The sequence below is a fragment of the Salvia miltiorrhiza genome, chromosome 4 (genome assembly GCF_028751815.1).
Source record: "Salvia miltiorrhiza cultivar Shanhuang (shh) chromosome 4, IMPLAD_Smil_shh, whole genome shotgun sequence".
NCBI classification, from domain to species: Eukaryota; Viridiplantae; Streptophyta; class Magnoliopsida; order Lamiales; family Lamiaceae; genus Salvia; species Salvia miltiorrhiza.
The window spans coordinates 14,661,687-14,686,309 of NC_080390.1; the positions used below are offsets into that span (position 1 = coordinate 14,661,687).

Genomic DNA, 24,623 nt, shown 5'->3' on the forward strand with positions numbered 1-24,623 from the left:
AGACCCAACTACCCAATTAGAGTGTTTAGGATTTATTTCCTGTTTCCTGTGAGTAGCACGATCGAAGCCCTGCTAAGCCTTCCTTGAGAGACGACTTGAGTCACCTTACCGCCCTAGGACGACCTCGTATAAATTCGAGTCCATCCACTAGGTGTTTTTGGATGAGTCAGTGTGTCACATGATAGAATTATTTCCCGGGCGAGAGGGTTTCCAAACCAAGATTGGGTCTTCCATGAACGACCAAACCAGAGAAGAGCTAGTCAGCTGCCTTAGGATAAATGCGGACGTATTTGCCTTCAGCACGGCCGATCTGAAGGGAATAGACAGAGGGTTAGCGGAACATTGCCTTAATGTGGACCCTAAGGTTAAACCGGTGAAGCAAAGAACAAGGCATTTTGGTGCCGAGAAAGATGTCGTGATCAGGGAACAAGTCCAGGGGCTGCTGGACGCGGGCCATATTGAAGAAGTACAATACCCAGAGTGGATATCGAATGCAGTGATGGTGGCAAAGAAAACAAACACCTGGCGTATGTGCGTGGATTACAGGGATTTAAACGCCGCCTGCCCCAAGGACCACTATCCTCTGCCGAGGATTGATCAGCTTGTGGACTCCACCTCGGGCTGTGCCTTATTGTCAATGATGGATGCGTACCAAGGATACCATCAAGTGAAAATGAACAGAGGGGATATTGCTAAAATGGCCTTCGCCGTTTGCTGCGAAGTTTACGGTTGGAGGAGCATGCCGTTCGGCTTCAAAAATGCGGGGGCTACATACCAACGGATGATGGAAAAAAAATTTCAAAGAACAACTTTCAAAGAATATATCAGTCTATGTGGATGACATGCTTGTGCGCAGCGTCAGAGCGGAGGACCATGTCTCTGACCTGGAAGAGGTTTTCACGGTGGTTAGAAATCATCGGCTCATGCTCAACCCGGCGAAGTGCACCTTTGGGGCTACCACGGGAAAATTCTTGGGATACAAAGTCACTCCTGCGGGAATCGAGGTTAACACGGATAAAGTCAAGGCCATCATGGATATGACACCTCCTAGAGGGATCAAGGAAGTGCAAACTCTGAACGGGTGAATCACTGCTCTGAGCAGATTCATTTCACGATCAGCGGAATGGAGTTTGCCATTTTTCAAAATCCTGAGGAAAGGGACCAAATTTCAGTGGACAGCGGAATGCCGAACAGCTTTTGAGGATCTCAAGGCTTACTTGGCGGAGCTCCCGACCTTAACCAAACCAGTGGCAGGGGAAGTACTATACTTATACATAGCAATGGGACAGGAATCTGTAAGCTCCTTGCTCATCAGGGAAGAAGGAAATCACCAAAAGCCAATCTACTTTGTCAGCAGGATCATTGAGGGCCCTGAATTGAATTACTCAGAAATTGAAAAGGCTGCTCTGGCAGTAATGGTAACGGCTCGGAAGCTGAGGCCCTACTTCCTGTTACATCGGGTAGTGGTGCGAACTGCCTTATCGTTTAGGCAGGTGTTGGGGCGGCCGGATTTGTCGTGAAGAATGGTGAAGTGAGCTGTGGAATTGGGGGAGTACTGTAGGAATATTAAATTGAATTAACGTTACGTTTGCCCGATGATCGTTTCTTGGATTATTATTAATTTATCATACAACGATTAATCCCTAACATGCATCTATGAATTTAATTGTTGCACGTTGGAGTTCAGAAATACCTGAAGAATTCACAAGAATTCGTCAAACTCGTAGCTGAACAGACCAGTCAGCTTCAATCCTTCGTTTGAAGCCTCAAACGTCCTCAAATCGTATTCGGCCCAGAAATATGACTTCTTCGTCTTCGAGAGAGCTTTCCGTGGCCGCCTGTTTCACCTGAATCGGAGTTCTGTGGAGGAAGTTATGGCTGTTCTCCCGAATCTGCCAGAAGATTTCCTACAAAAAATCTGACTCCAGCTGTATTTTCCTGAGAGCTGACAACTGTATTTATAATAAAATAAATACGTAGGAGGCGTGTTCTCTCTCTTCTTGGGCTAGGAGACTTTGGGTCAGTTCAGGGACCAAATACAAGGAATAAAGATGGGCTTCAAATAAATTAATTATCTATGGTCAGCCCACACCATAATTAATTTATAAATATCAGTTCATTCCACTAGAAAACCAATATTGACTTACCCCTTTATTGCCGGTGTTTGAGTCGGGGCTTGTATTTAGACTTATTAAATCCTCGTATTTAAAATATCCGACATCCATTAATTAATTAGAGCTCTGACAGCTTAAATTAATTAATCTCTTTGTAATCCTTAAGCAGTACCACTCAAACCTTATTATTGCGCCTAAACTTAATCAACCTGCAGGGTTTAACGCAATAAACATTATTGAGCTCCTTAAGGGGATGTCATTATCCTCTATCGGATACGAGTACTAATACAGATAATCAAATATCATATATTAACCGCTATCACCCAAGATACAGAGTACTCAAGTTACTATATAACTCTCACTCATAGTAAATCAAAGTGATACACGAATTAACATATATATTCGAAATCTTATTAGTATTAAGATTTTATTAAGTCACCGAGATCTTGATTCTTCACTTAAGTCAGATAGAAGAATACATCTCACTGTGGTCCTATCAATACGTTATGACGTACCGGTATAGACAAGTAGTCAAGACAAACTACTTCCATCTATACCGCAGCCTAAACCGATGACTCGTCCTAAAGTAATCTCGGCTGTGATCATATTATATCTCTTAAGGTTAATCCAATTATATGGTCTTCTGTGATCTTGTCGCAGCCCGATTCCCGACACTAGTGATAGTGGGGTACGAGTATCGATACGACTATTTTTAAAAGAATAAAAGATAAGAAGAATAGGTCGAACAACAAGCGGAAGCTTGCATCAAAGCATGCTAAGGAAAATCATCATAAATGAACCCAAGGGTAAAATCGTCAACGTCGTTATAACTTTTTAATTATCAGGAATTTCACGAACAAAAACAAAACGGGTATAGCTCATTTTTCATAAGGAATCATAAAATGCAGAGTATCGCAGCAAAAGGCGAATCGATTACATGTATGAAGACACATAACCGTGAGTAAATTGCTTGATTTCAAAAGAAAACAAAGTATCTCAATCCTCAAGACTCTATTAACATGAAGGCAATACGAAAACATAATTACATCGATTGAAACGTTTCCCCCACTAGCACCAGACCAATCTCGCTCCTCGCTTAGCCTGCACATTTAGAAATACATGCAGGGCATGAGTACATAATACTCAGTGAGCAAACGCCGAAAAATAAGAAATGTGCTCTTAGAGCTATAGGTTTGAAACTTGCCCCATCTCAGCAATACACAGGAATAAATTTGGCGTAAATTAACCTGTGTAAGCAGTTTTAATAATCATGATATCATAAAGAAACGACTGCAGTCAAAGATCTCAACATGTATGCACCACATCTACAACTCGTTATTATCAAAGGTACTGAGAAGTAGGCCTCCCTCTCAAGTACCGTGACCGGCCGACCCGAAGACGGCTCACAGTCACCTCTGTGCACAAAATCCCGCTTGTGGCAGGACCGAATTCGTCTCAGTAGAGGGTAACACACAAGTCATTATCAACAAAAATCGGCAAGTCAAACAGTTCTCAAATATCATTTATCTCAAAGCATTTGATAAATTCATAACATCATCAAAACAGTTTCGAAAGCTCGTATGATATATGTATACTCAAAATATTGCCCACCTGAAGTCCTTCGCTTATTCTGGAAAGAAATCAGGCAACTTACTTCTTCGTCTCGCTCGGGCCTTCATATGTCATCATCACATCGTCATCGTCATCGAAGGTTCATGTGATAAAACAAACCTTAGTCAGAAACTCAAATTCTAAATCCAATTTCTTCTTTACTCTAACTTCTCACTCAACATCTATTTACCCGTTAAAACTCAATCCCGAGGTATACTTGGCTTCTAAGGATTCACAAGTCCAATTTTCGACTTAACTCTCAACTCGACTCAAACTCATAGCAAACAAGCACATAAACAAGTATAAACACTTAAGCATATTAAAAACACACATAGACAAGTCGAAAACAAGCTTTACTCTGCACTGACTCAACTTTAAAACCTCACCAGACTCTGTACAGAACTCTTATGGGGTCGTAACTTATACCAAACGAAACCTCTTTGAGTCTAGTTTCATTTAAAAAAAAGTAGGATCAAAAACTCCAAATGTTTTAGGAGATATGACTGTTTTACTACAGTCTACCATATTCGGCAGTTTTTAGCAACCGAAAAGTTTGATTTTTGAAAAATAGTAAACGTTGTCAAAACGGTCTGAAATTTTGTGGGTACTTAGCTAGGACACTCAGGTCTCAACCAAAAAAATTTGGGTTCCAGAATGCTAAGGAAAGCTACTGGAAACGACGACTCTATTGGCTACTCACCGAACAATTCGGCAGAACGTAGCAGTTTTAGTTTTACATTTTATAAAAATAGCAAACGAAGTCCAAATGACTTGAAATTTTACCGGTGTGCTCAAGACTCTCAAATATACCTACCATAAAAGTTTCAGGGCGTTTGGGTATCAAGAACCCCTCGAAAACAGTAGGTCAGTGGGTCGTGAAAAACGACTCCGAAACATACACACAAGCAAACATGCTCAACTCAACATTTAAACAAAGCAAACACATCAAAACTCATTTTAAGCACTTAAAGCACTTAAAAACATTCAAATACTTCAAAATACTCGTAATATACAATCTCGACTCTTGTCTTTCATCATCAACTCAAATCTCATAGAAAACATTTCAACGAACGTATCTAACAAATTCCTTTTTAATATCATGCTCGAAATTTCTCAAATACTCAAATATGATCATTTACATCATATAACTCATTATTCACATATTTACTCTCTTTTTATCATATAAACTAGATTTTATAGAAAATCCATGTATCAACATAAAACTCTCAACAAACAAGGATAAAGTTCTCATAATGATCATAGAGCAATTAAACCTTATTTTATAAAGCATCAAACTCACATCATATAAAAACTCAAAATTTCATACAAACTAAAATAAGCCAAAATTTTATTTAGCCTACAATAGACTTAATCAAATATACAAAAACACTACTATCATGCTTAAAAACATACATCTCAAGCAAAACCACTTAAATAACACATAGACTAGAAAGTCCTAATTTTTACTAAACTAACTCTTTGAAATTTTTTTACAAACACACACAAATCTTTAATCAACTTATAGATCTTTCATTTTTAACCAATTAATCCCACATCAAAACCATCAATTCACAAATTAGCGCATGATTACACATATCCGTAATTTTATTAAACTAACTCACATCAAAATCATCCATCGACATCATATACCCAAATTACTCCATCAATCATCATCATATACATCTCATGAACTCATCTACATCATCAATTCATCATTTAACTCATTGACTCAAAAGTTCTCATTTTTGGGTAAACTAACTCCCATCGAAGTTTCACATTTCAAGACACATATTTCACAACATATATCAAACATCAATACACATCACATAACTCTCATTTTTCACCCCAAATCAAGAAAAGAAAAAGAAATTTTTTTTTGAAGGGATGGAGACCCTTTTTTTCGAAAATTATGGAAAATAGGGAGGGGTGATTTTCTTGCTTCATCTTTCAAGAATACACTCACACAACATCCTTCAAGCAAGAATTTAAAAAAACATGGCCACTTACCCAAGTTCTCACCAAAATTCTCACTTTCTCACTCTACTTTGGAGCTTCTTCTTCAAGGATTTTCTTGATTATAAGTGGATAGAATAGGTTTATGGAGGATATTAGAGTGATTTGAAGTGTTTGGTAATATTTTAGGAAGCTTCGAAGGTTTCCATCAATGGAGGAAAATGGTGGAATTGATAAATGGAGAAGATGAGTGTGTGTTGGGAGAAAATGTGTGTGAGGGAGAGAGATGATGGCCGAAAATTGTAGTGAGGGAGAGAGAGGTTTGGCTTTTGCAAGATTGAGTTTGATCTTGCATATCTTATGCAATATTTGCTAATTAATGCTCCTCTCTCTCTAATCTTTTCTCCCTCTCTCTCTAATCTTTTCTCTCTCTCTCTCTAATCTCTCTCTAATCTCTACACTCTCATCTCCACTCTCTCATCCTCTATACTCTCAATCTCTACTCTCTCAATTCCATACTTAGCAAAATTGAGACATATAACATATGGTATGGGAAATTAAATAAAGTGTGAAGGGTGATTAAATAAAAATCACAAAACTATGGTAAAGTCACTCATTAATAAAATACCATAGTATAATTATTCATGTGACCAAAATAATGATCATAGCACTATTATTAGTGCACTCACTCAATCATAATATTCCTTTTCGTAGGAAAAATAATTTAAAAATATTATGCCCGGAAAATTTTCATAAACCGGCATCATTCGATTTCTCGATAAAAATAAACCATACTTGCTTTGGAAACTCAAACAAAATTTCGAATGCTAAGGTCTCGAATAAAAATCATAATAACTCGGTCACAGTGACACACATCACGAAAATCACATAATCGATCAGTCACGTAATTTCACATAATGTCACATTAAAGCAGTCGGCAAACACAAACACACTAGACATCTCTCGGACCGACTCTTATCATCAGGGTTCTCACTCTTTCTTCCTTGACTCTAGGTCAGACTCATTATACCTATTCTCTTTAATAGGTCAATCAAACTCTGATAACTCAGTATCTGGTAAATTTATTCCCGGAAATCGGAAATAAAATCTCAACTCAATTCAATCAGCATCTCTATCTCAGCTCACTTCTCGAATCTCATCATTCTAACTCTATCCTCGGTTTAGTCACTCGTATCTCTATTTAAAAGACAATCTGTCTTATCTAATCATAAAAAAAAATAATCTCGCATCTCGACATCTCAGTTCTCTCAATAGTGTTAAGACACTATCTCACATCATAGGAAAAGTACGGGGTGTTACAGATCTACAACACACCATATAATCTACTTGTATAGAGATAGAGAACATACATATGCAATCATGAACACAATCAGATAGGAGATTGGATAGTGAACTTAGGAAACATTGTATACAAGCATAAAACGGTTCTTGCTTTCAGTATACAAATCCAACAAGTACGACGTGGAATATGAGCCAAGGATGGCTATTAAGGCGCAGGCCCTTGCGGACTTCATTCAGGAAACTACTCGCCACCCGGTACAAGAGTTCTGGATAGCTTTTGTGGATGGGTCAGTCACAAAGGAGGGATGTGGAATCGGGGTGTATATAATATCCCCAGGCTCGGAAGTATATCATTTCGCTATAAAATTTACTTGCAGAATGTCCAACAACGAGGCTGAGTACGAGGCTATGGTCAGAGTAGCCCACATTTTATCAGAGCTGCGAGCCGAGTGTATCATCAACAGAACTGATTCCCAGTTGGTGGCTCAACAATTCTCTGGGGGCTATCACATCAAAGAACATAGGATGAAAGCGTACCACTGCAAGATCAATGAAATGAAGAAAAAGTTCATGGAGTTTAAAATCGAGCAGATTTCCCGGGAAGAGAATACAAAGGTAGACTTACTAGCGCGAATGGCCAGCATAGTGGAACAGACATGGAACGATGAGATCACGCTGCTCTGTGACACCAGGGAAATGGGGGCTTCACAGGTCTTTTCTGTAGAAATTCGAGACGATTGGCGGGCCCCAATTATACACTTCCTCAAGACAGGGGAACGGCTGAATAAAGAATCTAATCTGAGGGCTAGATACGAAAATTATTGCTTGATCAATGATCAACCCTACAAGCGGTCTTTTACCCACCCCTTATTAAAATGCTTATTTCCCGAGGAAGCTAACTTTGCTCTAAAAGAAATTCATGTAGGTTGTTGTGGTGGGCACACGGGATTCATGGATCTTGTACAAAAAATCATTCGGGCAGGGCCAAACATCAACAAAGATGCCAGAGAATTCGTCCGCAAGTGCGAGGCTTGTCAGAGACATGCTGGAAGAATCAATGACCTAGGAGAAACCATGGGAGTCATGTACGCTGTGTGCCCATTCGATAAATGGGGCATAGACATCGTTGGGAAGTTGCCCACAGCACCCGGGGGCAAGTGTTTTCTCATTGTAGCAGTGGACTACTTTTCGAAGTGGGTGGAAGCTGAGGCTGTCGCAAAGATCGATGAGGTCACAGTGGAGCGGTTCATCTGGCGAAACATATGTTGCCGATATGGAGTTCCCAGAATCATCGTCTCAGACAACGGAACTCAATTCACAGGACAGACAATTGAAGATTTCTGTGACCGAATGGACATCACCCAACATTTTGTGTCGGTGGCTCATCCACAAGCAAATGGGCAAGTGGAGTTAGCAAACAGATCAATCTGTGAGGGAATCAAGAAGCGGCTGAACCAGAGCAAACGAAAGTGGGTCGAGGAATTGGACACTGTCCTTTGGGCCTACCGAACTAGCCCGAAGACAGCAACCAGAGAGGCGCCTTTTATCCTGGTATATGGAGCTAATACGGTGATACCAGCAGAAGCCAGATTGGAGTCATATCGCATTACAACTTACGACATAGAGCAAAACTCGGAACTCCGTAGAGCAGAGCTCGACCTGGTGGAAGCATAGAAGGATGAAGCCCAAGTCAGAACAGCGAAGTATAAAAGCATCATCAAGGCGGGATACGACAAGAGGGTCAGAGCGAGGAAGCTAGCTAAGGGCGATTTAGTCCTCAAGAGGGCCGATGCACTGAAGCCAGTGGGCAAATTTGAACCGAATTGGGAAAGTCCCTTCATCATCACCGAGGTCCTGGGTGGCAGAGCGTACACTTTGTCGGATCCAGACGGCAGAGCTCTCCCCAGACCATGGAATATCAACACCCTGAAAAAGTTCTATGTATAATGTCATTGACGACATACCAAATTGTAGACCGAATACTCTTTTTTCCCACTGGGGTTTTAACGAGGTTCGGGGCCATGATATCAATAAAATCGGATATGTGGTTCTAGGGAATTCCCTGATGTTGTCTCATTTACTTTAATTTATTGCTTTCCAAGTTGCATATTTTACTTAATATGTTCATGCAGAGCATTGCACATGTTACCAGAGGGGGGACTAGGGTATATACCCACAATTCACAAATTCAAAGCAAAATTGCTACTTGGCAAGACAAGGGATAAACAAAAATCAAATTTCTACTTAGCAAGTCGAGGGACAAGCGAAAAGGGCGGATCAAAGGAATCACTTTAATCGTAAGCCGCGAAAGTTGGTTGCACCCCCCGGGTCTTCCATGCTCCGCGCAGAGGGTTACTGTTGAATTGTAAGCCGCAAAAGTTGGTTGCACCCCCCAGGTCTTCTATGCTCCGCACAGAGGGTTACTGTTGAATCGTAAGCCGTGAAAGTTGGTCGCACCCCCCGGGTCTTCCATGCTCCGCGCAGAGGGTTACTGTTGAATCGTAAGCCACGAAAGTTGGTCGCACCCTCCGGGTCTTCCATGCTCCGCGCAGAGGGTTACTGTTGAATCGTAAGCCGCGAAAGTTGGTTGCACCCCCCGGGTCTTCCATGCTCCGCGCAGAGGGTTACTGTTTAACCGTAAGCCACGAAAGTTGGTTGCACCCCCCGGGTCCTCCATGCTTCGTGCAGGGTGTTCTTTTAATCAGTAAGCCGCGAAAGTTGGTCGTACCCTCCGGGTCTTCCATGCTCCGCATAGAGTGTTCCAGTCGGTAAGGAGGGAAGCAACAGAGCAGTGCAGCAGTGGGATGGCTCAAAGGGAAGTGACAGAAAAATCCCAGAAGGAGGAGTCAGAGAAATTCCCAAGGAAGCAGTCAGAGAAATCCTCGAATGAGGAGTCAGAGAAACTCTCGAAGGAGGAGTCAGAGAAACCACCAAAGCAAAAAGTTAGAAGAATTACGCTGTCAAAACCACCAAAAGGGAAGCCGATCAAAGGAATCATAAACACTTCAACAAAAAATAGAAACTCTATACCACACAGTGGGAACATTTGCCACACCTTGAGACTCCAGAATGCAAATTCACAGCAAACATAAAGCAACAGCAACAAAATAATACGAAAGAAAAATGGACGCAGAGCCAGAACAGAAATCAAAAGAAGCAAGAAGTCATAAAGAAAATTCATTAGTTACTCAAAAGGGGATGAAACTATACATCACAACTAGCAAGCAACCAAACGTCGACGAAAGAGTAAATTTACAAGTGTTTATAAAATTCAAGATTACAAAAAAATTTCGATAAAGGGGAGGAAAAAACAAAGGCGACTAAGAGGGAGGAGCAGAAGCAGCAGAATCCAGAGGAGCAGGGGCCGAGATAAGTGGAGCCAGCGGACAAACAGGAGCAGCAGCCTCAGAAGCCTCACCAGAGGGACCCCCTTCTTCAAACACCGGGAAAGTGCCCGAATCCCTCACCGCAGGGAGACGAGCCTCCACGTCTAACAACTTTAATGCCTCTTGGGTATATATTGTTTCATCTTTATACAGGGCATAAAGTTGATCAACGGCTGCAGAGGAGGACGCACGGTCTTCGAAGTCGGAGGCCTTAAAGCAGAGGGCAGAGGGGCTCCACACCGAACTACGTGAACGCCAGAGGACCAACACCAGCCTGGCCCCTCAATTGATTCACAAATTTTGTCAGGGAAGCGCAGAAGGAAGGCCAGTACATGGGGGCAGTGGGCGCCGGCTCGGAGCAGACCCCAAAGGTAAACTGGGGAAGGGCCTTTTCTAAGACCGGGTACCACCACCCTGGTTTCTCAGGGGAATCTGCGGCGATGCCCAACAGGCTGTTCAGATCCTCATCCTTGATGTTGTTCATCAAGGCCTCCATATCTAGGGCAGCGGCTTGTTCCGCTGTCGCACCCATCATCTCCGCCGTCTTCAATGCTGTCTGTTTGGTCACGTGGGTGAAGATTTGGGCGAACCCCTCTAGATAATCGGGGGTCTTCTGGAAGGCCGCCAGGGTGCCTACTAGCATCAAGCCCAGGAACTGCTGGCCCTGGGGTGATAGGAAAAACTCCAGGCGCTGGTCCCGGGCCCCCATCACGTAGCCCCAATTCTGGGCACCCTCGCAAGCCGCCTTCCAGTTGCGCCTGGATTCCCGGTGCTCCTCCAGGTACCTCATCCGGAATCGGACGATGTTATCATACCCCTCTTTCTTGGCCCTCTCCAGTTCAGAGGCCAGAGAGGCCTTCTCCACCTCGGCTTGGGTAAGTTTTGCTTTCAGCTCAGCCACATCTGCCTCGGCCTTGCTGTACTGCGCCACCATGCCCACGACCTCCTCATCGCGGCTCGCCGTCTGCTCCCTTTCTTTTTCCAATTCCTTCTCCAGTGCATCGTAGTCATCGATACACTGGATGGCCTCTCCCACCCGGGACTCCAGCTGTAGAGAAACGAAGGGAAAAGCGTCAGAGCAGAGAAATCGAAAGGTTAGTAGTAAAGTCATTAAAACAGGGTAAAAATGCAGGATACCTGAAGAGCCAACTGGCTGAGCTGGTTAGCCAGCGTCGACCGTTTCAACTTGCATGTAGTTTCCATATCCTTAGGATGGATATGGGAAAGCAAGGTATGGACGAAGTCTCGCCCCTTCAGGGACGAGATTGGCCTGGAGCCGGAAGCCTCCGATTCCCCCGCGGGCAGGGCCGGAACCTCACCACCCTCAACATCCACGGAGGCAGCCTCCGCTTCACCTGCTGACCCACCCTCTGGGTCCACGAACTTGCTGGCCTTATGCGGAGCCTTCTTGCGTCTTTTCTCCGCAAGGGCCTGCACAACGGCCTTCCTCTTTTGTTGGACTTGACGGGAAGCGGGAGTCGGGATGTCCCAGACCAGGGCGGATATGGGAACGTCATCATCAACGTCCACCGCAGGAATGGCGGACCCTCCACCAGCTCCGCCAGAGCCAGAGCCACCAACCCCCTGGCTGTCGGGGCTGAACAGGGACAAGACCTCCATGTTTTTCCCCTTGCCCGGGGGGAAGTGCTGCGCGGGAGTAACCTCCTCGGGGGCATCAGTCACCATCTGGGAAGTGTCTATCCCAGAGCCCTGCCCCTCATCGCCAGAGGGGCGATCAGATAGGAGCGTGGCTCGGCACTTTGATCTCCACGACATCCCTGCACACAAACACAGTTTTACCAACAAAACCAAGGTAATAAATAATTTACGCATATCTACTAACATTTGATTGTACCTATAGATCTGCGGGGATATAAAGAAAATAAGCCGGTGGCAGCTAAGGCCGGATTATTCTCAGCTAGCTCTTTACAAGGGAGGGGATCCGCTCTATTCATAGTATTAAGGGAACCTATCACACCTAAATCAAAATTTTGTCAGGGAAGCGCAGAAGGAAGACCAGTATACGGGGGCAGTGGGCGCCGACTCGGAGCAGACCCCAAAGGTAAATTGGGGAAGGGCCTTTTCCAAGACCGAGTACCACCACCCTGGTTTCTCAGGGGAATCCGCGGCGATGCCCAGCAGGCTGTTCAGATCCTCATCCTTGATGTTGTTCATCAAGGCCTCCATATCTAGGGCAACGGCTTGTTCCGCTGTCATACCCATCATCTCCGCCGTCTTCAACCTGTCTGTTTGATCACATGGGCGAAGATTTGGGCGAACCCCTCTAGATAATCGGGGGTCTTCTGGAAGGCCGCCAGGGTGCCTTCTAGCATCAAGCCCTGGAACTGCTGGCCCTGGGGTGATAGGAAAAACTCCAGGCGCTGGTCCCGCGCCCCCATCACGTAACCCCGATTCTGGGCGCCCTCGCAAGCCGCCTTCCAGTTGCGCTTGGATTCCCGATGCTCCTCCAGGTACCTTATCCAGAATTGGACGATGTTATCATACACCTCTTTCTTGGCCCTCTCCAGTTCAGAGGCCAGAGAGGCCTTCTCCACCTCGGCTTGGGAAAGTTTTGCTTTCAGCTCAGCCACATCTGCCTCGGCCTTGCTGTACTGCGCCACCATGCCCGCGACCTCCTCGTCGCGGCTCGTCGTCCGCTCCCTTTCTTTTTCCAAGTCTTTCTCCAGTGCATCGTAGTCATCGATACACTGGATGGCCTCTCCCACCCGGGACTCCAGCTGCAGAGAAACGAAGGGAAAAGCGTCAGGGCAGAGAAATCAAAAGGTTAGTAGTAAAGTCATTAAAACAGGGTAAAAATGCAGCCTCCGCTTCACCTGCTGACCCACCCGCGGGGCCGAGATTGGCCTGGAGCCGGAAGCCTCCGATTCCCCCGCGGGCAGGGCCGGAACCTCACCCCCCTCAGCATCCACGGAGGCAGCCTCCGCTTCACCTGCTGACCCACCCTCTGGGTCCACGAACTTGCTGGCCTTATGCGGAGCTTTCTTGCGTCTTTTCTCTGCAAGGGCCTGCACAGCGGCCTTCCTCTTCTGTTGGACTTGACGGGAAGAGGGAGTCGGGATGTCCCAGACCAGGGCGGATATGGGAACATCATCATCAACGTCCACCACAAAAATGGCGGACAATCCACCAGCTCCGCCAGAGCCAGAGCCACCAACCCCCTGGCTGCCGGGGCTGAACAGGGACAAGACCTCCATATTTTTCCCCTTGCCCGGGGGAAAGCGCTGCACGGGAGTAACCTCCTCGGGGGCATCAGTCACCATCCGGGAAGTGTCTATCCCAGACTCTGCGAGCTGCCCAGAGCCCTGCCCCTCATCACCAGAGGGGCGATCAGATAGGAGCGTGGCTCGGCACTTTGATCTCCACGACATCCCTGTACACAAACACAGTTTTACCAACAAAACCAAGGTAATAAATAATTTACCCATATCTACTAACATTTTATTGTACCTATAGATCCGCGGGGATATAAAGGAAATAAGCCGGTGGCAGCTAAGGCCGGATTATTCTCAGCTTACAAGGGAGGGGATCCGCTCTATTCATAGTATTAAGGGAACCTATCACACCTAAATCAAAATTGCTAGGTTTTCCCGGAGCGGGGGGCTTATAGTTGGTCCGAGACTCGTGCCATTGCAGTTCTTGGGCACCATATTGACGCCAGGTGCCCTTATTGGTTTTCACAAAACAGTAAAAGGACATTAAGCCCTTGTCATGGGAGTTGAAGGAATTGAGGAAGGTGGTGGGATAGGTCTTACAGGCAGCAAAACTATACAAGGGGTTGTGACTCAACCTAGAACACCTCTAGTTTGACTTGCAATAGAACAAGGACATCCTAGTGATGGTAAGTTGACCCAGTGTCATCTCTCAAGGAAGATCTTTAAGGGCAATTAATTATGTCACACAAAAGCAATAAACTAGGGATTATTAAACTAAAACATGGAAAATAAATTAACGTGAATTAAACTTAACTAGGCAAAAAGGAATTATTAACTAATGCTTGTAAACATAACTAAAAACTTAATCTTAAAATTATCTAAGCGTGAAACTATTAAACCCTAGGCAAGAATTAAATGAACTTAAAGTAAAGAATTAACTAGACAAATTGAATTTAAATAACTTCAATTAAAACTTCTAATCTAATCTAACTAGGCTGAAACTAAATTGCATAATTTAAAGTGCATAATTTAAATTGCAGAATTTAAAGAAAGCAAGTAAAAACAAATAAATAAACTTGATTAAAGAAATACCGTAAATCGTCTCGAGAAGTAATCTGTCATGTAATTACAACTCTAAACGGAAAACTAATCTAAAACATGAATTAAAAGAATTATACTAAACTAACTAAGAACTATAATCGAAACTAAAATTAAGAAAACATGTAAACCTAACTTTGGCTGCCTAACGGAAACTAAAGATTAGGGCAAAAAACGTTTTTACAATGAAAAGTATGGCCCTATTTATAGACTTCAAATTTCCCTAGATCACCATGGAAGTTTCCATGCAAAGTAGAACTCTAAAGGCAATAAAATCGTGCAAGATAAGGCAACTTCCAGCTGAACGCGTGCTCTGAAAACTCCTCAACTCTGGCGAAATTCGCAGCTCTGGTTGCATACGCTGGAAAGGTCAGCTCTGGCGAGATGGGCAGAGCTGGAAAGGCAGCTCTGGCGTCAAGTGCTCTGAAAAGTCCAGAGCTGAAAAGTCAGCTCTGGCAGTTGACTCTAAAGTCCAGAGCTCTGCTCTGCTCTAGAGATGTCTGCTCTGCTCTGGATGTTGGCTCTGCTCTGGATGTTAGCTCTGCTCTGGCGAGCGGGCCTTCAGCTCTGGCGCGGGCCTTCAGCTCTGGCCAGCTCTGCTCTGCACACCAAAACACCTAAAAAACACCAATTTCATCCAGAATTGCACTCTTCCATCTATAAAATCTAAATCTCTTGCAAAGCATAAAATAAACCATAAAACTCACCAATTTCCAGAAGATTAACTTAAAATATCCGCATTCAAACCCCAAAATTTAGCACAATTAAGCATAAATCAACCCCCCCCCACACTTAGCCTTTTTCTTGTCCTCAAGCAAAATCCATATGAATCCTATGAAGAGATTGATTTCAACAATGCTAAATTTCCATCCAAACATTCACAAAGTCAATTCAAAATTTTACAATCAACACACATCTCTCGATCATGCAAGTAACTCAAAGTTTAAGAAGAAACAAAAGAGTAATGTAAGCAATTCGATCAGACCCAATTCTCCGCTAGAAGTGAATTCCCTAATGTGATCGCCTTTATAATCAATATCACCCTTTTTCACACTTTGTGTGCTTAAGATTTCGACAGTTGAGCCATAATTCATGAAATAAAAATCATTTGGATGTAATCCAATGTCTTTTCACGTGGTTTCCCATGCTCATAGTTAGACTAGAGGAGCAGAGACTCAGAGCTGTCACGTTTCAGAACAGGCCAGATGTTTCAGAGCTGGCAAAATTAGATCTGATTTTCAGCGTTTTTCACAGATAAGATACGATCGTAGACAATCACAATGACAACACTCCTTCTAGCATCTACCGGACAAATCATGTTTTACTTACTTACAATCGTGTTGCAACCAAACTCATAATTCATTGCACAAACAAAAAACATATATCAAGAGTAAAACAAGAATAACCACCATTCATTCACAAACCCGAAATTCACATCGAAAACCGTCTCTTCTTCCACAAATTCATAAAAATTAGCAAGATTCAAAGACCAAAAACTAAGCATAGAAAGACTAATCTCACCCAATTGAAAATATAAGCACAACAAAACACCCCCCCCCACACTTAAGGCATGTCATGTCCTCAGGGCAAAAGAAATAAGAAGAGTGTAGAAAACGTCCCTGATTAGTGGCAATGAAAAACTGAAGCATCGTGAGAGGCAGGTGAATAGTGGAATTTGCGGTTTGTGCAGAGTAGAGAGGGGTAATGCTGGATCAGGGCAGCGCTGGCATTCGTCAGCGCTGACGGCAAAGTGAGAAAAGAATTGCAGCGCTGAAAACATGAACACCAAGAATCAAAGTATCCGCACAAGCAACCAAAAAATTAGGAAACACCAAAACAAAAACGGAAAACAAAGAACAAGAAAAACAAAAATAAAAACCAAACCACGGTAGGTTGCCTCCCACCAAGCGCTAGTTTTAGAGTCGCCAGCCCGACGTAGAGGACCCCTTAACCAAAATCTCTATGAAACGTCAGCTGAATTAGTCCTCGTGAAAGCACATCCTCCTCCAGTTCAGCTGCGGGTCCTCTTAATGAGCAAGCAGAGCTCATTGCGTTCATCATTCTCTCGAACCAAGAGCTCATTGCGTTCATCATTTTCACGGTAGTTGGCACCTCATGAACGGCATTAACGTCGATTGGAAGCTTGGCCAAAAACTGATCTTCAATGGCTTCCTCATCCTGCAAATTATCAAGAAAATTTTGTATAATTTTGTCCTCTTCCGGGCTGGTGCACATCAGTTTCTCCTTAGCAACATTCTGGCAAGTACTCTGCAGAGCTGGCGGACTACTCAAAGCTGAGCTCGTCAGTGCTAGGGTCGTCAGAGCAGACGGAAGAATGCCTACTCTGTCATCCAGTGTCAGAGCTGGATTAGGCAGACCTGGCGGAGGAATTTCTACTCTGGTGTCCAACTTCAGAGCTGGCAGAATAGTTAGGGCTGGAGCGCTTGGCAGAGCTGGCGAAAGACAGTTAGCTCTGAAAATTTCTACTTCTTCCTCATGGTCAGCAATCTCAACAAGAGAACAGATATGCATTGAGAAGTTAGAAATAATAGGCTTTTTAAAATCGGAGAATGTTACCGATCTACCAGACCCGGCCATGCTCAAAGTTCCAGAACCCACATCAATGCGCGTCTGGGTAGTAGCCATAAAAGGCCGACCAAGTAGAACAAGTTGCCCATTCTTTCCTATAATGCCTTGCCCTGCTTCGAGCACAACAAAATCGGCTAGCACCGTGATTCCTCTCACCATGACTTCAACATCTTTTAAAATACCACGAGTGCTACAATTTGCCCCATCAGCTAGTTGAAGTCTTATTTTCGTACTTTTAAGCTCGTCTTCCTTCCTGCCCAATTTCTGAAAAATAGCATACGGCATCAAATTGACTGCCGCACCCAAGTCTAACATGCCCGTGAATTCTCCAGCTCGACCCAAACCAATACCAATAATGAAACTCCATGGATCTTCTTTCTTTGACAATGGTTGGGTTGGATCAACAATTGATGGTGGCAGAGGCGGGCTGGGCTTCGGTGGTTGATATGGCGTACTTGATTTGTGAAGTTTCTGCTCTGGCCTTATCAACTCTAGTGCTCTCCTCTGCTTTGTCATCCTTCTCCTCTGGTCTAGCTGCCGAGTCAGAGCTGACTCTCTCCTCTGCTCTGGTTGTCGAGTCAGAGCTGACTCTCTCCTCTGCTCTGGCTGCCAAGCCATAGCTGGCTCTCTCCTCTGCTCTGGCTGTCAAGCCAGAGCTGGCTCTCTCCTCTGCTCTTGTCGCAGCCCGTTTCCCAACGCTAGTTATAGCGGGTACGAGAATCGATACGACTATTTTTTTTAAAGAATAAAAGATAAGATGTATAGGTCAAACATCAAGCGGAAGCTCGCATCAAAGGTGTTAAGAAAATCATCATAAATGAACCCAATGGTAAAATCGTCAACATCGTTATAACTTTTTAATTATCAGGAATTTCATGAACAAAAACAAAACGGGTATAGCTCATTTTTCATAAGGAAGCCTAAAATCAAGAGTCTCACAGCAAAAGGCGTAACAATTATATGTATGAAGACATATAACCGCGAGTATATTGCTTGATTAGAAAGGAATAAAGTATCATTTCACTAAGGTTTTATTAACATCAGAAGGAAAGCAAAGTGCAATCTTTAAGACTCTAACATCAGAGGAAATCGGCAAAGAACTTCATCAATGAAACCATTCCCACCAGCACTAGTCCAATCTCGCTCCATTGCTTAGCCTGCATATTTAAAAATATATGCAGGGCGTGAGTAGTAATACTCAGTGGGCAAACGCCGGAAAAACATCAAAGGCGCTCTTAGAGCTATATGTTTGGAACTTGCCATATCATCAGCAATACACATAAATAAGTTATCATCAAAGAATTTGTGCATGCAGTTTTCATAATCATAACATCATAAAGAAACGATAGCGCTATCAAAGTATTCATCATGCATGTACCACATCTATAACTCATCATTATCGGTACTGAGAAGTAGGCCTCTGTGCACAACCCGAAGACGGCTCACAGTCACCTCTGTGCACAAAATCCCGCTTATGGCAGGACCGAATTCGTCTCATCAGTAGAGGGTAACATACAAGCTCAACATCAAAAATTGGCAAGTCAAACAGTTCTTAAACTTCATTTATCTCAAATCATTTGATAAACTCATAAATATCATCATCAATCATTTTAGAAAGCTCATACGATAAATGTATACTCAAAATATTGCCCACCTGTAGTCCTTCGCTTAAGCTCGGATAGGAATAGGTGACTTACTTCTTCGTCTTGCTCGGATCTTCATAAATCATCAACATCATCACGAAGGTTCATGTGATAAAACAACCTTAGTTAGTACTCAATACTGAAATCCAACCTCGTCTCAATAATAACTTCTCACTCAACGTCTATTTACCCAGTAAAACTAAATCCCTAGGCATACTCGACTTCTAAGGATTCCCACGTCTTACTCTCGATTTAACTCTCAACTCGGATCATACTCATAGCAGTCAAGCACATAGGCATGCATAATCACATAAGCATACAACTTCACATAACATCACAACAAACAAACATAAGTTTGACTCGGAGACCAGAGCAGAGAAATGCTCGGTGGTCAAGGTGGAAAAACTCAGCAGAGCGGAGCGGAGCAGCTCGGCAGAATAGTGGAAAAATACTTGCCAGGGCAGAGGAATCAACTTGCCAAGGCAGCGAAATCATGAACTCTCTGGCATAGCAGCAGAGAAATGCCAGAGGAATGACGAACTCTCTGTCGCCAGAGGAATCAAATGTCAGAGGAATCAAATCATCAGAGGACTCGGACATCAGAGGAATCAGACCTCAGAGGAATCAGACATCAGAGGAATCGATCGTCAGAGGAATCGAATTCAGAGGAATCGAACTCACTGGCAGGGCAGCAGGGAAATGAATTCACTGGCATGCCAGCGGGGAAACGATTTCTCTGGCATACCTGGGGAAAAGATTTATCAGGCATACCCGGGGAATGACTTCTCGGCTGAGTAGAGCAAGCCTCAAGACAGAACGATGCAGTCAAGAGCAACTCGAAAACTCATCCACTTTATCATTCTCAAAAATCATCAGACACTCTCCAACATCGAAAATACTTATCATGCATCATCATAACTCACTCACGAACTCTTCAACTCTAAAATCATCAAAAACACGTAACTCTTTTCATGCGTTCTTACTCCACATCAAAACATCATTCAAGACATAACTTACAGATTTTTCCCAAATTCATAAATCAAACTAAGTTTTTCAAAAACTCATATTTCAAGACTCGGTTTTGTAAAGCGCATCTTAATCACTTCAAATCATCGCGTATAACGCACAAATCATCACATATAACACATTTCTCATCTCGGTTTAAGAAAAGAAAGATTTTTAAAGGGTATGAGCCCAAGTTTTCGAAAATGAAGAAAATGGGGGAGGGGAAGTTTCTCACGCTTAAAACATCTTTTTACACACATATATCACCACATACATCTCACAACTAGTCTAGATCCAAAAGATCAGAACACTTACTCAAAAGTTTCAAGAAAAATGACGTCTTTTCTCGATTTCTTCAGGTTATAACTCCACTAAACTTTTGGAAACAAGCGTAGAAAGTGTTTTAGGCTTGTTTTAGCGGAGTATTATCACACAGTTAGGACTGTAACAGCTTGAGCTTCGTCTCAAATGGAGGAGAGAGAGAATGTAGTGAGGGAGAGAGAAGAAGTTGAAGGGCCGAAAAAGATGAGAATGACAGAGAGAGAGAGAGAGAAACTCTTCGGTTTTAACAAGATTCTTATTCCTTAAGATAAGAAGCATTAAATGCTCAAATAGTATCTTGTCTCCCCCTTAGCAGCAAGTCTCATCCGCCAATTATCCACATGTGGGAAAAGAGATTATAAAAATTGGTAGTGAGTGTGGGAATGTGTGCGGTGGTAATTTAAATCATGTACTACCACAATTACTCAAATACAGTGCACACGTATCAAATAAATCACATAACGTTAATTAAAAGCTCACACAATTGTCACATAACAACAGATCAACACTCGTCATTAATCTAATTGTCACTCTTAGCTTAATCCTCTTTATAGTGATTCTCAATCACTACCCCGACTCTATCTCTCGTCTTTCATTTCAACTCTAAAACAATTATCATCTCCATCTCAACTCTCACATCATCCTCAATTCTATCAATATCTTTATTCTACTCATATTACCATCTATCGATAACTCCCTCTCGATTTTGGTAAGCTAGTCTTTAACTCTCAAGGCCCTCAATAGTGTTTCAATACTATTTCAAGGTAACCAAAATACAGGGTGTTACATCATCAAGGGTTCTCTCCCTCTCTTCCTCGACTCTATGTCAAACTCATTATTCCTATTTTTCTTAATAGGACAGTCAATCTCTGATAACTCGGTATCCGGAAATTCTATTCCCGGTGGTCAGAAGTAAAATAGAATCTCAACTCAATTCAATCAACATCTTTAACTCGACTCGTTTCTCAAATCTCATCATTCCAATTCCATCATTGGCTTGTCCACTCATAACTCTATTAAAAGGAAATCTGTCTTCTCTGGTCATAAAAGAAAATCATCTCGCATCTCGACATCTCAGTTTTCTCAATAGTGTTAAAACACTATCTCTCAACATAAGGGAAAAGTATGGGGTGTTACATCCTACCCCCCTTAAAAGAAATTTCGTCCCGAAATTTGAGTTATTCATCTCCGGGATAAAGCTCTGGGTACTTCTCTTTCATCTTCTCTTCAAGCTCTGGGGGAATACACTCCCGCTAATTCCAAGTAGTCCATCAAATGTGACTATCAATTTCTTCTACGCTTCCCAAACTTCGCTTTTTAGCCATTTGGAATTTTGTGCTTTGTCGCTGTTAGAGTTTATTGGAGATTGGCTATTTTGTGACTGCTGCTTTAAACATCTGCTTACAACCCTCTTCTCCTCAAGTTCCCATGTTGACTCTCTTTTGGCCGCGATGTCTCCATTGGATTTTCACCAAAGGAATCGACTTGTTCCTTAATTGTTGGATTTCCCGGTCCAGTATAGCATCAAGCCTCTCTCTTCGTGACTCAAAACTGGTACCAGGGACACTTCTTCTTGATGGATGACGTGTTTTGGATCAAACACTTACTTTCTCAGTTGAGAAACATGGAAAACGTCTTGGACGTTCGCGAAGCTCAGAGGCAACGCTAGTTATAGGCTACTTGGCCTCTTCTTCTAATACATCATAAGGTCTTATATATCTCGGTTTAAGTCTTTTCTTTAACTCGTAAATATGAACCATCACTTCTAATCATCTGACTCAGCAGAATCAAGTAATGACTTCTCTGTCAGAGCAGAGGAATCAACTCCCCGACAGAGGAATGAATTCTCTGCCACCGCTTTGTCACGGACGATGCTTGGATCTTTTCCATCCTCGTTGGGGCTTTCCCAACCTTAGGGTCATCAAAGGCAATAACTGGTTTCGCCGTGTCACGGCTCATCAGGGGAACGACATCAGCTCCCCAAGATTGGGAAAACTTACATCACATAAACATCATTTCTAACTTCCAAAGAATCTATCAGTGATTAGTCAACTGTCGGATTCCTTCTCTCGATTTTGCTAATCGATGACATAACTCTTTGTACTTACGTCTTCTTTATTCATAATACTTCAGCAGTCTTCTCTCGAGTTCTGTCCGCAGTGTCAGCGGAGGAATGGTGATTTCCCTGCCAGAGCAGAGGAATCACTAGTCAGAGCAGCGAAATCAAGAAGCCAGAGGAACCGAATGCCAGAGCAGCGAAGTGAATCGTCAAAGAAAAGGCTTCCGCTCTGGCGCAGCTATCTCATCACGCCATAAACTTATGTTTATATCTCAGCGCTTTCGTCTCATCAAAAGTATAACTCTAATGCTCAATATCTCTATCTACCATCATAACTCCATCTCATCTTAACTACAATCTCATATCTCAGTACCGTAGTACTCTCTATAGTGTCTCGACACCCGAAATAGCTCCTTCACATTTTAACACGTCAAACATCTTTCTACGAAAGATGCCATCTCTCGCTTCTTAATCTCTGATCAAGCATCGTTTCTGTCTTGGCGCGTATTCATACTTTCCGCATTTGTGATGTTAGGGTGTCATGAGCTTCGCTCGTGATTTCATGCTTCAGCTTTTCTTATTAGGCACACTAAGTCTCTTTCTTTAAACAAAATGGCATTATTCGTCGCCTCTTGTTAATTCTCTACTTTCTCGGTTCGAATCTTCATTCGCAACCATTCCATCTTTTACCCTTCTCTGCCAGAGCAGAGAAATCGTGATTTCTCTGTCAGAGCAGAGGAATCGGCGCCGGCTCTGTCCAAAGCAAAAATCGCTCAACACATAGCTTTCTTGACAGAGCAAAGCTTCTCGGTTGTAAGTCTGGTGTAATATTCAGTGCAGAAATTACTATTTCTATCGTTTGTGGGGGTATCACTACCTCCAAATTCATCTTCTCAAATTCCTTGATTAGGTTCACTCTTCGAGTAAGGAAAAATCCTAACTTTCCCTGATTCTCTTTGCTTAACGCGTCAGCTACAACGTTAGCCTCTCCAGGGTGATAATTCATTTCACAATCGTAATCCAAGCTGTCGGTCTGGGGTAATCCCAATAAAGTCTTAGGGAAAAACATCTTTATACTCACGCTTGACTGGTATCATCAACGTTTGCTTTGGATTTGTCTCTCTCTGGCTCGGATATACAACATACGTGGTGGTATCATTTCTCCGCACGAACTTCCTTGCTTGCAGTGCCGAGATGATCAGCGTCTTCTTCCTATTTTCTCTCAATACCAATGAAGGAAGTAGGTTCTTGGCCAGGTGGCTGAAAAGATATCCGTCTCTCCTTGCATTGTACCTTCACATGGTTTTTCTCTAACCAGTCCATTCCAAAATTTATATCCAAGTGCCACATAGGCATTAATCTCAAGTTTCTCGCCTCAAGCCTAATCGGTCTTAACTCGAATTCTAAGTTAGGGCACACGGATGAAACCGTAGTGGTTCGGCTTATGGGTGTGATTACCCTTTAGAGGTTGTGGAACAGGCTCTTCATTCGGTGTTGAACAAAATATTATGGGCATACCCTTCAATACGTCTATACCTGACAAATTTCCTCGATTCTTGTCCGGTGCTTTCTGCTCAGGCTGCGAACAGTCTCTGGTGATGAGGTTGATTCGCCTGCGGGGCTGGCAGTTGCCTTCTTGACTGACGTGGTCGAAAGGCTGGCTGTTGTCGCTGTGGTGGAGGTAACGGTAGAGTTCCCTCCATTGCTTTGTGTTGCGGTCGAAACTGACTTGGTTGTCCTCCGCTTCCATTTTACTGACGATTCGAACACTGGTTCCTGTAGCGCCTGACCCTTCCGCAGGTGTAACAGCTGTTCTGTCTCATCTTACATCATCTCAAATGTAATTTATTGCTCTTCGACAAGGCGACATCCCTCGTGGTTCTTGAAGGTTTACTGCTGTTGAGGCAGTTGGGCCAACATAAGGCCGTTTGTCTCAGTTCTGATATTGCGGTGGCGCATTCTAACTCTGCCACGGCTTCTTAAGGCCTTGACTTCGGTCGTCTCATTTTCTCTTTCCTTCATACTCTCGTTCATAAAAAGATAGATGGCACGTTCAAGTGCTCTAATTCATTTGGGGTGCTAAAGCTCAAATCACGTTCTCTGACTGCCTTGCCAGTTCCATATTCAAATGCTCCATTTAGTGCTTCAGTGCACATAACCGCACTCTGACTCATTAAATCATCTCGTACTTCTTATCTCAAACCTGATCGAAACAATTCTGACATCTTCTCGTTCATCTCTTCTCGATATGTGGCATACCGAACCAAGTCGCGAAACTGACGTTCGTAATCAGCTACGGTTTTATTGCCTTGTCTCATATCATCAACTCTATTTTTTTCTTTAATCGGTTTCTCTTTCTCGATAAAGTT

General features: G+C 43.2%; 1 protein-coding gene and 1 long non-coding RNA gene across 2 annotated transcripts; one reads left to right on the forward strand and one right to left on the reverse strand.

Moving 5' to 3' along the window:
* Positions 1 to 2,973: 2,973 nt before the first annotated feature.
* Positions 2,974 to 5,999, reverse strand: LOC131019761 (uncharacterized). Its single transcript, XR_009100433.1, has 3 exons — positions 5,733 to 5,999; positions 3,726 to 3,787; positions 2,974 to 3,215 (listed from the first exon to the last, which is right to left on the reverse strand). It is a non-coding gene; the product is annotated as an uncharacterized LOC131019761 (long non-coding RNA).
* A 1,179-nt stretch (positions 6,000 to 7,178) lies between these two features.
* On the forward strand, positions 7,179 to 8,654 carry LOC131023046 (uncharacterized). Its single transcript, XM_057952588.1, has one exon. The coding sequence runs from the start codon at positions 7,179 to 7,181 to the stop codon at positions 8,652 to 8,654; it is 1,476 nt and encodes a 491-aa protein (XP_057808571.1).
* The last annotated feature ends 15,969 nt before the right edge of the window (positions 8,655 to 24,623 follow it).